At 44.1% G+C, this 16,945-nt stretch overlaps 1 protein-coding gene across 7 annotated transcripts; it reads left to right on the top strand.

Moving 5' to 3' along the window:
• Positions 1-104: 104 nt before the first annotated feature.
• On the top strand, positions 105-16,813 carry LOC116430344 (dynein axonemal heavy chain 7). 7 transcript variants are annotated; one of them, XM_076371432.1, is made up of 50 exons: positions 105-775; positions 887-1,047; positions 1,122-1,275; positions 1,343-1,492; positions 1,575-1,784; positions 1,861-2,240; positions 2,296-2,517; positions 2,599-2,896; positions 2,962-3,309; positions 3,404-3,669; positions 3,795-3,948; positions 4,027-4,253; positions 4,316-4,517; positions 4,593-4,827; positions 4,929-5,044; positions 5,122-5,400; positions 5,514-5,771; positions 5,863-6,147; positions 6,218-6,466; positions 6,559-6,904; positions 7,018-7,187; positions 7,261-7,392; positions 7,459-7,680; positions 7,741-8,192; positions 8,345-8,542; positions 8,638-8,785; positions 8,846-9,058; positions 9,123-9,304; positions 9,361-9,670; positions 9,741-9,986; positions 10,082-10,311; positions 10,407-10,626; positions 10,686-10,874; positions 10,962-11,336; positions 11,439-11,611; positions 11,670-11,915; positions 12,012-12,299; positions 12,393-12,584; positions 12,679-12,905; positions 12,971-13,341; positions 13,441-13,621; positions 13,703-13,891; positions 13,974-14,571; positions 14,695-14,905; positions 15,022-15,030; positions 15,310-15,330; positions 15,470-15,704; positions 15,787-15,938; positions 16,017-16,304; positions 16,424-16,813. In XM_076371432.1, exons 1-50 carry the CDS (start codon positions 356-358, stop codon positions 16,628-16,630), a joined length of 11,835 nt encoding a protein of 3,944 aa, XP_076227547.1. In that variant the 5' UTR covers positions 105-355; the 3' UTR covers positions 16,631-16,813. The 7 variants fall into 7 exon arrangements, with proteins under 7 accessions (XP_076227547.1, XP_076227548.1, XP_076227544.1 ...); XM_076371433.1 differs by lacking the exon at positions 15,022-15,030; XM_076371429.1 differs by having other exon boundaries at positions 10,686-11,336.
• Positions 16,814-16,945: the final 132 nt, after the last annotated feature.

Below are 16,945 nucleotides of genomic sequence, written 5' to 3'. Positions count from 1 at the left end.
ATTACGTTGGTTTTTGTATGAAAACACACACTGAAAGAAAAAGAGTAATCTTTGTACAAGCCTTGGATTACATATATATACATAAGTACACAAACACTTGTATACAACGTGGTTGTCATGGAAAGTTACACTCGACACTGATTACTCGACGAGTATCGAAAAAGCATCCGACTGTACAGCAACTTGGTTGGGAAAATCACCAACTCGGTTTACAATAGGATCTTTGAAAATTCTGCGATTGCGATAATAGCGTTTCGAAAGATTAATTAGTGTACTTTAGAATAGTAAGATGAACAGTTTTTAAAAGAGTTTTATCATGCGAATATAATAAGAGAAAGAAAATTAGCTTTTCAGCATGAAGAAGTATCTTATACTTTGCGAGAAAAGAGAACGTTTTCGTGCGAAACTCGTTGAAGTTCTGCGGAAAAGCCAGAAGAAAGTAGACGAGAAATTGCCCCATGGAACGAACTTGTCCGAATTAAAAGCAAGGGGAACAGAGGAGCAAACTGACAATTTCATTACAGACACGGATAAAGATCTTTTACGTTACTATTACTATGTCACTCATGGAATTAAGGACGTGTACGTGGGATCAATGGATCCTGATCTTTTGGCACACATTTTGGACATGGTGCCTATCAAGTGGCGAAACAAATTTCGAAACTCCTTGTCTTGCTTAATAGAGGAAGTAAAAGAGGAATACGTGTTGGATGTGAAGAGGGCAGTGGTGGAATTCGTAATTGGCCGTTCGTCGGATGCTTCGTTATCGAATAAGGTTCCTCTATATACATTTTCATTTCTTTCATCTAATCTCGCCAGCTGCTAGCCGTTCATGCCGGTGTTTATCCCTTTTAAGAATTCTTCTAAGAATACATCTAATCCTCAGTTCACTTTGTGCAAGACAAACGAGGATGTCGAAGCACATCGAGAAGCCGAAGAACGTTATCCGTTCAATTATCAGTCGAACAAATCGAGACTCCAGAAAATCATTATCCTCTATTGCCCTGCTATACGACGAATCGTCGATTACTGGTATCGAGAGTTCAGGTTTGTGCGCTCCCCATTGTAGAATTCCAATCTGTGCGCGTATAAAAAAATAACGGTCAGTAATAACCCGACAGCCATAGAAAGTTGATAAATGAAAGTGAACTGCTGGCATACGGTACATCGTACGATCTTGCTACCTTTGAAGAGGCTATTCTAAAAATGTGTCACAAGACGAGGGAAGATCTCGTGAAACGCTGGATACCGAAAATTCAAGCGATACTGTCCACGGTACGAATCGAAACGATAAAGTATTTATCCTTTTTCCCATATTTGAAAGATTAAAATATATACCTAGGCTTACGAAAGAGACGAGTTACCGTTGGAAAGCGACGTTTCCAGGTTTAAGAGATTCTTTAGTTGCGTTGCTTTCATCATGGAAGATCAGCTGCGGAAGCTTTGCCTACGATCGATGGAAGAGTACGTCGATTATATTTCCAAGGCGGGTGTAAGTGTACTGCAATCGTCTTTTTAATCGACAACTTTGCCAATCGACGTGAAAAATATCTGAAATCTATCGTTCGATGTAGAGCACGTATCACGGGTTCGATATAAAGCTGACAATAAGGAACGCGGTAGTGACGTTCGAGCCAACGTTCAAAGTGTACGCGGAAGCATTGTCGACGTTGTTCACTGAACTACGAGAAGTAATTAACATGTTGCCGCGTGTCGAAACACTGCTGAGAATGGACAGAACAGGAACAGGACAGAACAGGAACTTTTCTCGAAGAGTACTCGAGGTATTCGATCCGTTCTTCGTTCGGTTAAGCGGTTGATCTTTTTCCGTGGTTGTTTCACTCGTCGTCGCATTTGCAGCCATATATATCCGAAGAATACATGGAACAGTGTAGACGGAAGATCGTGCGGCTGATCGATGCGGGAAAAACTGGCGCGGAATCGCAAGTACAGGAATTTGAAAAATATACGAGTTTAACGAACGACACCGATAACGAGAAGGTTCGAGATCTATTGGCTGCCGACGACACGATCCAAGATTTTCAACGTTTTCGGGATCTGATTGTACATTACGATCACCTGTCTCGACGTATACCGGTAGAATTCGATAGAACTGGTTTCAGTAAATATTTCGTGGTTCATAGGGGGCAGCTTATAGATCACATTGCTTCGGTAGCTCGGAGATACAAAGAAGAATTAGTAACTAAGATGACCGCCGATTACCAGCAGAAATCTCGAGCGTAAGTGACTTATTGGAAATTATGCTCCGATACGTACATACACCTATATTCTCAGTATAGGCGAAGCGTATCAACATATCGTGGACCGAGCGCTCAGCGTACCAGCGAATACGGTGGAATTGATGCAACTTCGGGAATTTATTAACGTCTCAGAGGCGGAAACCGCGATTCGATTGAAAACTCGGTTGCAAGAAATCATTAAGTATATCAATTTCCTATCGGATTATTCGATCTTGAGTCCCGTCGAACTGAAAACCAACAACTTTCCTTTTCAATGGTGCGTATAACGAGAGCTGCACCTATCGTAACGTAACGTCTATCATCGATATTTCCATCGTGACCGAGTGTACGTCGTAAGGTATCACAAACTTCCGGACGTGTTCGAGCAGCACAGAGAAATAGTAGCGAGCAAGACTGGGGAATATCAGAAAATCCTAAGGAAAAGAATCGAGCAATTCGAACGGGAGCTCCAGACTTACGAGAAACATTGCAACGAATTGCAGTACTGGGGGAACGTAGAGGAAATCTATCGATACAAGAAGAAAGCGGATCGTTTGGAGAATAAATTAATCGTCGCGATGAACATTATCGACCGATTCAACGAAGAAGAAGAATTATTTGGCTGGGAGTTGTCGCAATACCCGTTACGGAAGAAGGTACATAGGTTGTCTCGGAGCTTAAAAACTACCCGAATTCTGTTCCAGTTGAATTCTGATTCTAGGTCGCGGACAAATTAATGCCCTATAAGAAACTATACGACGCCGCTTGCGATTTTCTAACCAATTACGATACATGGATGAATTCGATGGTGGGTTCTCATGATCCGGAGGAAATTGACACGGCCACAGGAGTCGTTTATCGGACGATTTTTAAACTGGAGAAATCCATTCAAGAGCCGATTGGAAGGAAACTCGCTGAAACGGTGCGAATACGCATCGAAGAGTTCAAGGAGCATATGCCTATAATATCTACACTGGGAAACCCGTCGATGAAGAGTCGTCATTGGGAACAGGTTTCCGAGATAGTTGGCTTCCCCATAAAAGTCGACCAGACCATGACACTCGCCAAGGTATCAACGATATCCTGGGTGGTTTTCTTTCTTACTTGAATTTCATCGAGAATTTCGTCAAGATTCTTCAAGATTGTGTTTCTTCCGAACACAGATTCTCGATTACGGTTTGCTAGATTATGTCACGAAATTCGAAGGAATATCGGAAGCGTCTGCAAAGGAGGGTAGTCTGGAGAAAGCTCTTTCTCGAATGTACCTCGATTGGGAAGACGTCAGATTTACAGTGAATCCCTATCGCGATACGGGTACATACGTGATTGCGAGCGTCGACGATATACAATTGCTTCTGGACGATCATTTGACCAAAGCTCAAACCATGAAAAATTCTCTGTACATTCGACCATTTGAAAAGGAGACGTTGTAAGTACGTTCGCTTCGTTTCTGTTGGTCGGTTTTCTAGCTTTTCTAATTCGTTTTCCCTCATATTCGTCCGTATTGCCTTTACACCATGGATCGATTCCACGTCGATACACGTTTGCGATTAGAGAATGGGAGTCCAAGTTGCTCTTGCTGTTGGACATCATGGATTATTGGCTACAAGTTCAAGCGACGTGGATGTACCTTGAACCGATATTCTCTTCGGCCGACATCCAACAGCAAATGCCGGAAGAAGGTCGACGATTCAGTGCGGTGGATAAAGTACGTTCTTTTCTTTTGGTACTCGTTATTCGACGAATCGTAGTATTAAAACGGCAACAAATGCGACCCATCGTATAGATCTGGAGAGAAATTATGCAGTTAGTGTCGGCCGATTCGCGAGTCATGTCCGTAATTGGAATAGACAAGATGCTTGAACGGTTAAAAAAGTGCAGCAACTTGCTCGATCTGATACAAAAGGGTCTAGCCGCGTATCTGGAGGAGAAGAGGCTATACTTTCCAAGATTTTTCTTCCTGTCCAACGACGAACTTTTAGAAATACTCTCAGAAACGAAAGATCCTACAAGGTAAGAACGTCAACGTTCTCCTTTTCATTTCTCCCATTTCATTTGTCCAACTATTTCGTTAGAGTGCAACCGCACTTGAAGAAGTGTTTCGAGGGTATTGCGCGGTTAAGCTTCAACTACGAGTTGGAAATAACGTCGATGAAATCCTCCGAAGGAGAGGAAATTATTCTCGAAGATGTTATTTCGACTGCAGCGGCTCGAGGACAAGTCGAAAAGTGGTTGCTCGAACTCGAATCTTCCATGAAGAAGAGCGTCAGGGCCCAGGTGAAAAGAAATCTGAATCACAATAATTTCTAGTCAAGCTAGAAATATTTGCCAATATTTAGCCACGCGATTCAGGTGATTCAGGCGAAGGACGGATTTTTGAGGCAAAGCAGATCGCAGTGGGCACTGAATTGGCCTGGACAGACGATTTTATGCGTCAGTAAGCTTTATTGGACGGCCGACGTAACGAATGCACTGTCGAAATCTTCGATCAGTTTAGAAAATTATATCGACGCGTGTACAGATGAATTGCATAAAATTGTGAATCTAGTTCGTGGAAAGTTATCGACGCAGAATCGCATAACTTTAGGTATTTATTTATTTATTTATTTATTTATTTATTTATTTATTGTATTTCGTAATATTTATGTAAAACTTTACGTAACAATGGCGTGGAATTGATCGTTACAGAAGCGTTAGTCACATTGGACGTGCATAGCCGAGATTTGGTAAATCTGTTGTTCGAGCAAAGAGTAAACGACGCGACGGACTTTTCGTGGTTAGCTCAACTGCGATATTACTGGATAGTAAGCGGAAACGATCGAATATTCCAATCGAAAAGATATCGTGCCGATCCTCCTCTTCTCGTTCTGGCTCTTTCCAGGACGCGAATCTACAGGCGACCATGATAAACACTTCGTTAAAGTACGCGTACGAATACTTGGGCAATACATCGAGGCTCGTGATAACGCCGTTGACCGATAGATGCAATCGAACGTTGTTCAGCGCGCTGAGCTTGAATCTTGGCGGTGCGCCCGAGGGTCCAGCCGGAACCGGTAAAACCGAGACCACCAAGGATCTGGCAAAAGCCGTGGCTAAACAATGCGTTGTTTTCAATTGCTCCGAAGGGCTCGACTACATCGCGTTGGGCAAGTTTTTCAAGGTACTTGTTTCGAGAACACGTACTCCCAACCGAATCTAATCACCCGCATCTAGTTTGCGAACTAGGCGAATAGCTATATTTTTAGAATTGATCGTTTTAAATGAAATTCCCAGGGATTGGCTAGCTCGGGAGCATGGTCTTGTTTCGACGAATTCAATCGTATCGATTTGGAAGTACTGTCGGTTGTAGCTCAACAAATACTTACGATTCAACGAGCAATCAATACGGGTGACTCGCAGCTCGTTTTCGAAGGTACCGAGATCAAATTGGACCCCACGTGCGCCGTATTTATCACGATGAACCCTGGTTACGCTGGCAGAAGCGAGCTTCCGGACAATCTGAAGGCTTTGTTTCGACCGGTCGCAATGATGGTAAATCTACACTGCTAATTCGTACCTAAGGTTTCCTTCGAAAAATAGATTATTTCGAGGATATAGAAGTTGGTAACGTTTTACGTTTCAGGTACCCGATTATGCTTTGATTGCCGAGAACACGTTATACTCTTACGGGTTTTACAACGCACGGCCGCTGTCGATCAAAATCGTGACTACGTATAGACTTTGTTCCGAACAGCTCTCCAGTCAAAATCACTACGATTATGGAATGCGAGCAGTGAAGTCTGTTCTCGTTGCGGCTGGAAATCTGAAAATAAGGTATCCTGATCAAGACGAAGATATTATAGTACTGCGCAGCATTAAAGATGTGAATTTGCCAAAATTTCTCAGCGAAGATTTACCACTGTTCAACGTACGTAGACGCGATACTAATCACATTCAACGGTACACTCCGCAACGATTCCCCTTTCCTTTCCATCTAGGGCATCATGTTCGATCTTTTTCCCGGTGTTACTTTACCAGAGGCAGATTATACCGATTTGAACTCGTGCGCTCGCGATGCTTGCGCAGCATCGAACTTGCAATGTACACCTGTCTTTTTAGAGAAGATACAGCAGATGTACGAAATGATGATCGTTAGGCACGGATTTATGATCGTTGGCCTGCCCTTTGCCGGAAAGACTGCGGCCTACAAAATCTTAGCTGACGCGTTGAAGCTGTGCGAGGAGCGAGTGAGCCAGCCCAACTTTTACAACTGGATCGTTCCGACGTCCACGGAGAGGCGCGAACGATCCGTTTGCCGAATCGGTTTTCTTTTTTCCAGAGCTTGATGGACGAGCGTCGAGTAGACATGTTCGTGATTAATCCGAAAGCAGTGACACTGGGCGATCTGTACGGACAATTCGATCCGATTTCTCACGAGTGGTCCGACGGCGTTCTAGCCATCAGTTATCGTAATTTTGCGACATCCACCAACCAGAACCGCAAGTGGTTGATCTTCGACGGCCCTATCGACGCGGTTTGGATAGAAAGCATGAACACGGTGCTCGACGATAACAAGAAACTTTGCTTGATGAGCGGAGAAATTATTCAACTGGGTTCCTATACGAATATGATATTCGAAACGATGGACTTGGAAGCGGCCTCTCCGGCGACAGTTTCCCGTTGCGGTACGAGAACTCGTCGACGCGTATCGCTTCGATATATACGTGTCGCTTATCGCGTAATAACGGCTAAATATTACAAATGTAAATATTTAGAAATTTCTCTGATTTCACTCCAGGAATGATTTACATGGAACCTGGAGCCCTGAGCTGGCAACCTTTCCTTAAATCATGGATAGCGAATGCTCCATCCGCGATGGACGAATGGTTCAGAAACTTTATATACCGGTCACTCTTTCAAAGATTTTGCGATCCCTTGCTCTATTGGTTGCGACACAGCGACATTCAGGTTTTTATTCTGAACGCGTTTCCTCCCTATTTCTATTTATTTATTACTGCTCTGCTATTTGTTCGCACGACAGGAAATATGTCCGATGCCAAATTCGAATCTCGTACGTTCTCTGACTTACCTGATGGACTGTTTTATAGACGAGTACCGTGACGAGAAAGCGACGAAAGATATGGACGAGTTGGATCTCCGAGCCCAAGTCGAGGTTAAGTCGAATAACGCTCTCCGTATAACAGTGTAATTGAAAGTGAAACTCTCGAAACGATTTCAGGGTTCATTTTTTTTCTCGTGTATCTGGGCTCTAGGCGGGACGATAGGAGTAAATTATAGGGAACGTTTCAGTATTCTTTTCCGGGGTCTTCTCGAGAAAGACTTTCCTCCGAGCTTATTGGAAATCCTTGGATTTACCAAATCGATAGAGCCTCCTTTAAAGCCGTACATATTTCTAATGCCACGGGACGGACTGGTCTTCGATTATAGATTCATTAAAGAGGTGAGTCGCCTAAACTACGATCCGAATCCGAGAGCATATTTACTCGAGTAAACGTTCCAGGGCAAAGGAAAGTGGAGACTATGGACCGACGAATTAATCGACGGACCACCGATTTCTCGTGACGTTCCTGTCAATCAAATAATAGTGCCTACGGTGGAAACGGTACGGTACACGGCTTTGTTCCGAATGTTGATTGCCAAGGAAAAGCCGGTGTTGTTCGTAGGGCCAACGGGGACCGGAAAGTCCGTTTACATTATCGACTTTCTGCTAAAGAAGAATAACCCTACGACGAATAAACCACTGATCGTGAACTTTTCTGCGCAAACCACGGCGAATCAAACTCAAGACACGATTATGGGTAAACTGGATAGAAGAAGGAAAGGCGTTTACGGTGCACCGATAGGTAAACGTTGGATCGTCTTCGTCGACGATCTTTCGATGCCTTTAAAGGAGACTTTCGGTGCGCAGCCTCCCATCGAATTGTTGCGTCAATGGTTGGATCACGGAGAATGGTATATATACGCATTTCCATGCGGATCGCCGCGAATAGCTCTCTCTCTCTCTCTCTCTCTCTCTCTCTCTCTCTCTCTCTCTCTCTCTCTCTCTCTCTCTCTCTCTCTCTCTCTCTGCGCGACCCCGCGATCTCGTTCAACTCTCGTTCCAGGTATGATAGAAGAGATAAAGCAATGATCAAACTGATCGATGTTCATCTGATGTGCGCAATGGCTCCGCCTGTGCAGGGCGGGAAAGATGTTACCCCTCGATTCAAGAGGCACTTTGTCGTTTTGACGATATCAGAATTCGAAGACAAGGTAATGACCATGATATTCAGCAAGATTGTCCTTTGGCACCTCGACACAAGGTTCGTGTGAATCCTTCTTACCGATACGACTCATCAACGGTGATACGTCATCTTTCCGATTATCATCTTTTCCGATCCTTCTTCGCGTGTTTCAGAGGATTCAGCAAAGAATTCGATCCGTGTATCGATGAAATTGTCCTGGCTACACTCGACGTGTACAAGCGCAGCGTTCGCAATCTTTTGCCGACACCCGCCAAATGTCACTACGTCTTTAATCTTCGAGATTTCTCGAGAGTGATACAGGTCAGGATTTCGGCTGCTTCTCCGGAATAATCGACTTGGATAAGAATGATTCATTTGCAGGGTGTACTCTTGTCCGTTCCTGAAACAATGTCGACTCTGACGAGTATGAGACGGCTTTGGGTTCACGAAGTGCTACGAGTGTTCGGAGATCGTTTGATCGATCGTAACGATTCCTCTTGGTTGGTGGACGAAATACGCGCTACCTTGGAAAGCCGCATGAACGTGATTATGGAGGAATTGTTCGAGGATCTCGTTTCCTCGAAAGAAACAGGAGTAGGTTCTAGTCGCCGGTATCATCTGTTCTATCGCGATTAATTGGTCTTTCGCCGTTCCGCAGATAAGATCCATTACCGAGACGGAACTTCGTAATTTAGTCTACTGCGACTTTGCGGACGCAAAGACGGATGCTCGACTTTATCAGGAGGTGTTGGACCTCGAGCAGTTACGAGAAGTGGTAGAAACATATCTGACCGAGTACAACACGATGACTAGGAAACCCATGAATTTGGTTTTATTTCGGTTGGTAGAATCAAATCAGTTTGCGATTCGACAGCTTTACGAAACACCCCTTTTAGATTCGCCGTCGAACATTTGTCTCGCATCTCTCGCATCATCAAGCAACCGAGAAGTCACGCTCTTCTCGTCGGAGTTGGAGGCTCGGGAAGACAGTCGCTGACCAGACTGGCGTCTCACATAAGCGATTACGATGTTTTTCAAGTCGAAGTCACTCAACAATACGGAGTTCACGCGTGGCACGAGGACGTGAAAAGAATTTTAAAGCGTGTAACCAACACCGAACTGCACTCGACCTTCATATTCTCCGATACTCAGATCAAGGAGGAGAGTTTCTTAGAGGACATTAGCAACTTACTCAACTCCGGGGAAGTAAGTGACATATCGCTCGCGATATCGTGTTCGCTCTGAACGGAAACTCTTTCCTTTCCACGGACGCTAGGTGCCAAACATATTTATGGCCGACGAACTGGCAGAAATCTGCGAGCAGATGAAGCAAATAGACAGGCAACGGGACCGATCCGTACAGACGGACGGTAGCTCGGTGGCGCTCTTCAATCTTTTCGTTCAAATAACCCGCGATCAACTGCACATCGTAGTCACGATGTCTCCCATAGGCAATCATTTTCGAAATCGAATCAGAAAATTCCCAGCATTGGTCAACTGTTGTACCATCGATTGGCTCCAGGTGAGAAGAACTATAAGCTAAACTACAATATTTCTATCCCTGTTCAGTAGCGAGAGGATTTCTGATCGTTTCGATAATTGAACCGTTCAATTTAGCCGTGGCCGGAAGACGCACTGTTAGCAGTTGCGACGAGATTTCTATCGACGATCGACTTGACGGACCGCGAGCGAATCGCTGGGATCGATATGTGTCAATTCTTTCATGCGTCCACCGAAACTCTGAGCTCCGAGTTCTTCATTCGACTGAACAGACACGTTTACGTTACCCCGACTTCCTATTTAGAAATGATAAACACATTTAAAGATTTGCTCGGGAAGAAACGCGAGTAAGTGATACGACCGTCTTCGCGAACCGACGACGATACATGCTCCGACATACGAACGTTTCGAAGTAATCGAGTGCCAACGTTGAATGAAATAGGGCGATAACGGATGCGAAAATTCGATACGAGGCTGGTTTGAATCAGTTGGACGAGACGCAACGACAAGTGGCAGCGATGCAAGAAACTTTGAAATCGTTGCAACCGCAACTAATAATCGCCACGCAAGACGTTCAAAAAATGCTGCTCGACGTAGACAAGGAGAGACAAGAGGTGGCAGAGTTCGAAAGGGTCGTGAAAATCGACGAAGCTGCAGCTCAGGTAACAACGAATCGGTCAAAGAGATTCTCCCTGTTCGGTACACGCTCTTACTTCTGCAGGTTTACGCGAACGAAGCGGCCGAAATAAAGGCGGAGTGCGACGCTGATTTGGCCGAAGCTATGCCAATCTTGAAGCGCGCTCAAACAGCTTTAGACACGTTAACCACCACCGACGTTGCTGTTGTTAGGGCTATGAAACAACCACCGTACGGAGTCAAGCTGATCGTCGAGAGCGTGTGCGTTCTGAAGGTTCTCACAGTTGTACAATTCTTCGAAATACGAAATGCGAAACCTAACGGTCTAACCGAAGTATGTTCATCTTCGCATCGCGCGCAGCAAATAAAACCTCAGAGAATTCAACAAGCCGACGGTACGTATAGCGACGATTACTGGAGGGCGGCGCTACGAATGCTCAGCGACGCAAAGTTCCTCGATTCGCTGCTCAATTTCGACAAGGATAATATACCGGAGTCCGTGATCGAGAACATTCGTAAACAATACTTGACCAACCCTGACTTCGATCCTGAGAAAATTAAGAAAGTATCAGCGGCATGCGAGGGACTCTGCCGTTGGGTGTACGCGATGTCGGAGTACGACAAAGTATCGAAAGCTGTTGCACCGAAGAGGAAAGCTCTAGGAGAAGCCCAACGAGTCTACGATAACGCCATGACGACTCTGCACGCGAAGCGAGAACAGCTGTATCAAGTACAGGTAAGATTAGTGCGCGATATCCGGCAAGATCAATCATCTCCGAACAGATTTACAATTAAATAATTGTAACAACAATTATGAAATACTTTCTATTTTCCATAGGAGAGATTACGAACATTAGAAGAACTTTTGGAACAACGAAGGTTGGCTTTTCAATCCATGTCCGAGAAAGTCGCGGATTGTGAAACAAAATTGAAGCGCGCCGAAGATTTGATCGGAGGGTTGGGCGGCGAATACACGCGTTGGTCGACCATTGCACATTCTTTGGCCGAAAGGTAACGCTTCTTTCTTACCAATACTTCTCGGATGGTTGTACGACATACATTTCGATAGATACGATCGATTGACGGGCGATATCGTGATCGCGTCTGGCGTCGTAGCGTACATGGGCCCTTTTACGATGCCATTTCGTATTCGACAAATCGCTGCATGGCTAAAACGTTGCACCGACTTGGGAGTAATTTGCAGTCACGATTTCCAATTGCGCGACATTTTGGGCGACCCAGTTCTGATCAGGGCTTGGAATATATTTGGTTTACCGAGCGACGCGTTTTCCGTCGACAATGGTATCATCGTGAAGTAAGTTATCCGAAAGTTAACTTTCCGTTCTCCGGTTGTTGGTTAGATTTGCTTTAGGTCTTGGTTGGGGATGGATATTGGAATATAATATTATAGAAACGCGAGAAGATGGCCATTAATCATAGACCCGCAAGGACAAGCCAACAGATGGATCAAAAACATGGAGGGGCAAAGTAACGTGAACATTATTCGGCTGAGCCAACCTGATTACGGTCGAGTGCTGGAAAATGCGTTACAATTTGGCCAACCGGTGCTTCTTGAACACGTCGGAGAAGAAATAGACGCTGTACTCGAACCGATTCTACTGAAAGAAACGTTCAAACAGGGTGGAGCAACGTGTATCAAATTTGCTGACGCGATCGTCGAATATAACAACGATTTCCGGTAGACGATACATACATAGCACGGAATAGCGCCGGTCTCGCATTTCGCACAGTCTCCAATGAATAATTCTTATCGTTATTGTTTCGGTTGCAGACTGTACATTACCACCAAATTACGAAACCCGCATTATTTACCGGAGATAGCGGTTAAAGTGACATTACTGAACTTCGTGATAACGCCGACCGGTTTAGAAGATCAATTGCTAGGTATCGTTGTCGCGAAGGACCGGCCCGACTTGGAATCGGAGAAAAATGCCTTGATCCTGCAAGGAGCTACGAACAAGAAGTCTGTGTCGTCTCGACGTCCGAGCTCGCGATTCTTCTTCGTTTCTACTCGCTCGGCTGTTTCGCAAATTAATCTTTCGTTTCTCAATATTCAGACTTTTGCAAGAAACGGAAGGTAAAATCTTGGAAATACTGTCGGTGGCTGAAGGGAACGTACTAGAGGACGAAGAGGCTATCGAAGTTTTGACATCGTCCAAGAATTTGAGCGACGACATACAAGTGAAGCAGGCAGCGGCTGAACAAACGGAGATATCGATCGACGCTGCTAGATTACAATACACGCCCATCGCGATTCATTCGACCGTACTTTTCTTTACTACCGGTACACATTTATTTCGAAAACTTGTTTCACCGCACAACACGCACTCATAAACGTTTCTATTGAAGGTGCACTAGCGAACGTGGAGCCAATGTACCAATACTCGTTGACGTGGTTCGTGAATTTATACGAATTAGCCATCGATAACACCGAACCAGCGGAAACCGTGGAACAGCGACTTTTCGACCTGATCAAGTCTTTCACCTTCTCCCTATACACGAACGTGTGTCGATCTCTATTCGAAAAGGACAAGCTACTATTTTCGTTGCTATTGGCGATCAATCTGCTCCAACAACAAGAAAAACTATCCTTATCGCAGTGGACATTCTTGCTGACTGGCGGAGTCGGTATAGATAATCCACACGTAAACCCGACAACGTGGTTGCCCGCTAAACAATGGAACGAACTTTGTAATCTTGATAACGTTCACGGTTTCTCGGTGCGTGCTAAAAGAATCGGACTCTACCGATAACAGATATTTATCGAGGATTTTTACAATTCTTACAATGCTTACGATCGTTGAACGTTGTTCCAATAGGGGATTCGAGAGGCTTTTACGGGCAATTCGAAACATTGGAAAGAACTGTTCGATTCGAAGGAACCGCAAAACGGCTCGATCCCTTCGCCGTACGATTACTTGAACCCATTCGAAAGGTTGTTGGTACTGAGATGCGTCCGTCCTGACAAGATCGTTCCAGCAATACGGATCTTCGTCGAGGGTGATCGTCGATAACATTCATCCATCTTTCATATATTAAAGAAAGTACATTAACCGAAGCCGAATGCATTCGACATTTTAGCGGAACTCGGTCCGCAGTTCGTCGAACCGCCACCGTTCGATTTGACGTCGTCTTATGCCGATTCGAATTGTTGTACTCCGCTGGTATTCGTGTTAACGCCTGGCACAGATCCGGCGCAATTGCTGCTCACGTTCGCCGATGAACAGGGATACAGCGCGAACCGTCTCTTTTATGTTTCTCTGGGCCAAGGCAAGTAGAAATCTTCCCAATTAAATGCGCACGCTCGAATCGCATTCCATTCGATCGTATGAAATCCGAGCGTATTCGACAGGTCAAGGTCCGGTGGCCGAGGAGATGATTCAGAAAGCTGTGATGACCGGTGATTGGATTGTCCTTCAAAACTGTCATCTCGCTATCAGCTGGATGACCACATTGGAGAAAATTTGCGAGGGGTTGATGCCCGATACGATTCATTCGGAATTTCGACTATGGTTAACGAGTTATCCCTCGGAACATTTCCCATCGTCCGTTTTAGAAAATAGCATTAAGATGACCAACGAGCCGCCGAAAGGCCTAAGAGCCAATATTCTTAGATCCTACACGAACGACCCGCTTAACGATCCCGACTTTTTCGAGTCTTGCTCTCAGACAGAATACTTTAAGAAACTTGTCTACTCGTTGTGTTTCTTTCATGCGATCGTACAAGAAAGACGTAACTTTGGTTCGATCGGTTGGAACATCATGTACGAATTTAACGAGACCGATCTAAGGATCAGCATTTTGCAGTTGCATCTTTTTCTTAACGAATTCGAAGACGTACGATTCGATGCTATTCAATATTTAACCGGTGAATGCAATTATGGCGGCAGAATAACGGACGAGTGGGATCGTAGAACTCTCAACGTTATACTATCTAAATTTTATTGCAAGTCAGTTCTCTCTCTCTCTCTCTCTCTCTCTCTCTCTCTCTCTCTCTCTCTCTCTCTCTCTCTCTCTCTCCCTCTCTCTTTCCTCTGTTTGTTTGTTGTTTCATCGTTTCAATACTATTTCAGAGAATTACTCACCGACGAGGTTTACTACTTCGACGATACCTCGAACGAATATTATTGCCCGAATGTTCGAGAACACGAAGCGTTTCTCGAATATACAAAAAACTTGCCCTTAATCGCTAAACCCAGTGTTTTTGGTATGAATGAAAACGCTGACATTATCAAGGATCAGCAAGAAACGAGTATTCTGTTCTCATCCCTGCTACTTACACAGGTATATAATTTGCCTTGAAATTCTTCTTTTCTCCGAGCAGTTTGAATATTTTCGAAACTTAATCGTTACATTTACTGTTTTCTATTTAATTGTTACGACGCCTGGTCGGCATACAGGACCGCGTGGTACGTATATGCTCTGCTTAATTAATTCATTGTTTCGAACGGTCGAACGATTTGTCCGCGCAGTAAGCAAAGTATACATTAACCAAAGTTAATGTAATAAAGTTGTTACGGTATCGCGTAATGTGTACCTAGGAACTCTAGCGACCTCCGATTATATAAAGTTCTTTTGTAATGTAATAGCGCGACTATCGATAAAAATTGATTCGCGATTACTATTTCTTCCGCCTTTGAACGATTAACTTTTCAAAGTGTTATGTTGCATCTTCACTGGATGCGTAGGATCGTTGGCAATCGCAAAAGGTTAGTGTTCTATGTGCTTAATATAATATAATAACAGTAGGTATATGCGCACACAAAGTAACAGCTCGTCGCAACGATGCACTCTGGTAACAACGACTTCTCTAGTAACTGAACAAAGAATATATGTAATTCGAAACAGGAAGCAGTGAAATCAGGAACTGGACAAACATTGAACGACGAAATAACGTGCGGCATCGCGAGCGATATTCTACATAGACTACCGGCCGAATTCGATCTGGTACTGGCGCTCGAAAGATACCCAACGTCCTACGAGCAAAGCATGAATACCGTTTTGGTGCAAGAAATGGGTAGATTTAATAAACTGGTTCGCTGCATTCGAATCAGTCTGGAAAATATTCAAAGGGCCATTAAAGGTTTCGATCGGTTCTACTCGTCCGCACGCGTACGCTCCAATTCCGAACGATATCCGTATCGATGATTCAATATCTTTTCTAGGTTTCGTCGCAATGTCTCTTGAACTCGAGGGTATTTACGATGCGATATTGACCAGCAGGATACCCGAGTTATGGAAACAACACTCTTATCCGTCTTTGAAACCTCTCGGCAGTTATATTCACGATTTATTGCGTCGCTTGGACTTTTTTCGCGTGAGATATAGTATTTTTCTTCCTGTCGTTAATAGAATCTGTTTACGCGCATCTTTAATTGTCCCTCGACACCTACAGAAATGGTACGAAGACGGATCGCCGAGCAGTTATTGGATCTCTGGATTTTATTTCACTCAAGCATTTCTTACCGGGAGTCGACAAAACTACGCGAGAAAATACCAAATACCTATAGATCTGTTACTCTTTGACTTTATCGTACTGAAGGAGAAACACAGCGCCGACCTCTCGCATCCGGAGGATGGAGTCTACGTGTATGGGTTGTTTCTAGACGGTGCCAGATTCAACGTCGAACATATGACTCTGGACGAAGCTTATCCCAAAGTGCTCTACGAGAATGTTCCTTTGGTAGATCCATTACACAAACTTCTATGCCATTCGTATCGCATTTCTTTCTCTTTCTTCCGCTTCGGTTCATCTCCATCCAACTATTTTAATATCCAACTATTTTCTCAATTTCATTTCAGATATGGTTAATTCCTAGGAAGAAAGAGAACGTTAAAGAAAGAAACAGCTATCTTTGTCCGGTATATAAAACCAGCGAGCGACGCGGAGTTTTGTCAACTACAGGACACTCGACCAATTTTGTGATCGCTATGACTCTGCCTACCGCCAAACCACCGGAACACTGGATAATGAGAGGAGTTGCGATGCTTTGTCAACTTTCCGAATGAAAACTTATCTTCTATTTTCGATGTTTCGGATATATACAAGATTTTAAATAAAAACAAGTAGCACTTCGTTGAACGAATCGTTTAATGCTGTTACCCAAAAGTTCATGAAATTTTCAGACGTTCGAATCACTTGTTAGAAACGTTTACGAAACGATAGAATTTCTCATTTCCTTTCTTCTCATTTGAATTGATTCTTCTTATCTATTATGGTATATTAGGACTATCGTGTATGCATAATGCGTAAGTGCGTGGCTAAATATAAGTGCTGAAATTGCGCGCAACATTTTGAATCGTTCGCTATTTCTCGAAATCAGT

The sequence above is a fragment of the Nomia melanderi genome, chromosome 10 (genome assembly GCF_051020985.1).
Source record: "Nomia melanderi isolate GNS246 chromosome 10, iyNomMela1, whole genome shotgun sequence".
Taxonomy (NCBI): Eukaryota; Metazoa; Arthropoda; class Insecta; order Hymenoptera; family Halictidae; genus Nomia; species Nomia melanderi.
The sequence above is the reverse complement of the archived record's forward strand: the minus strand, read 5'-3'. Positions and strand labels throughout refer to the sequence as shown.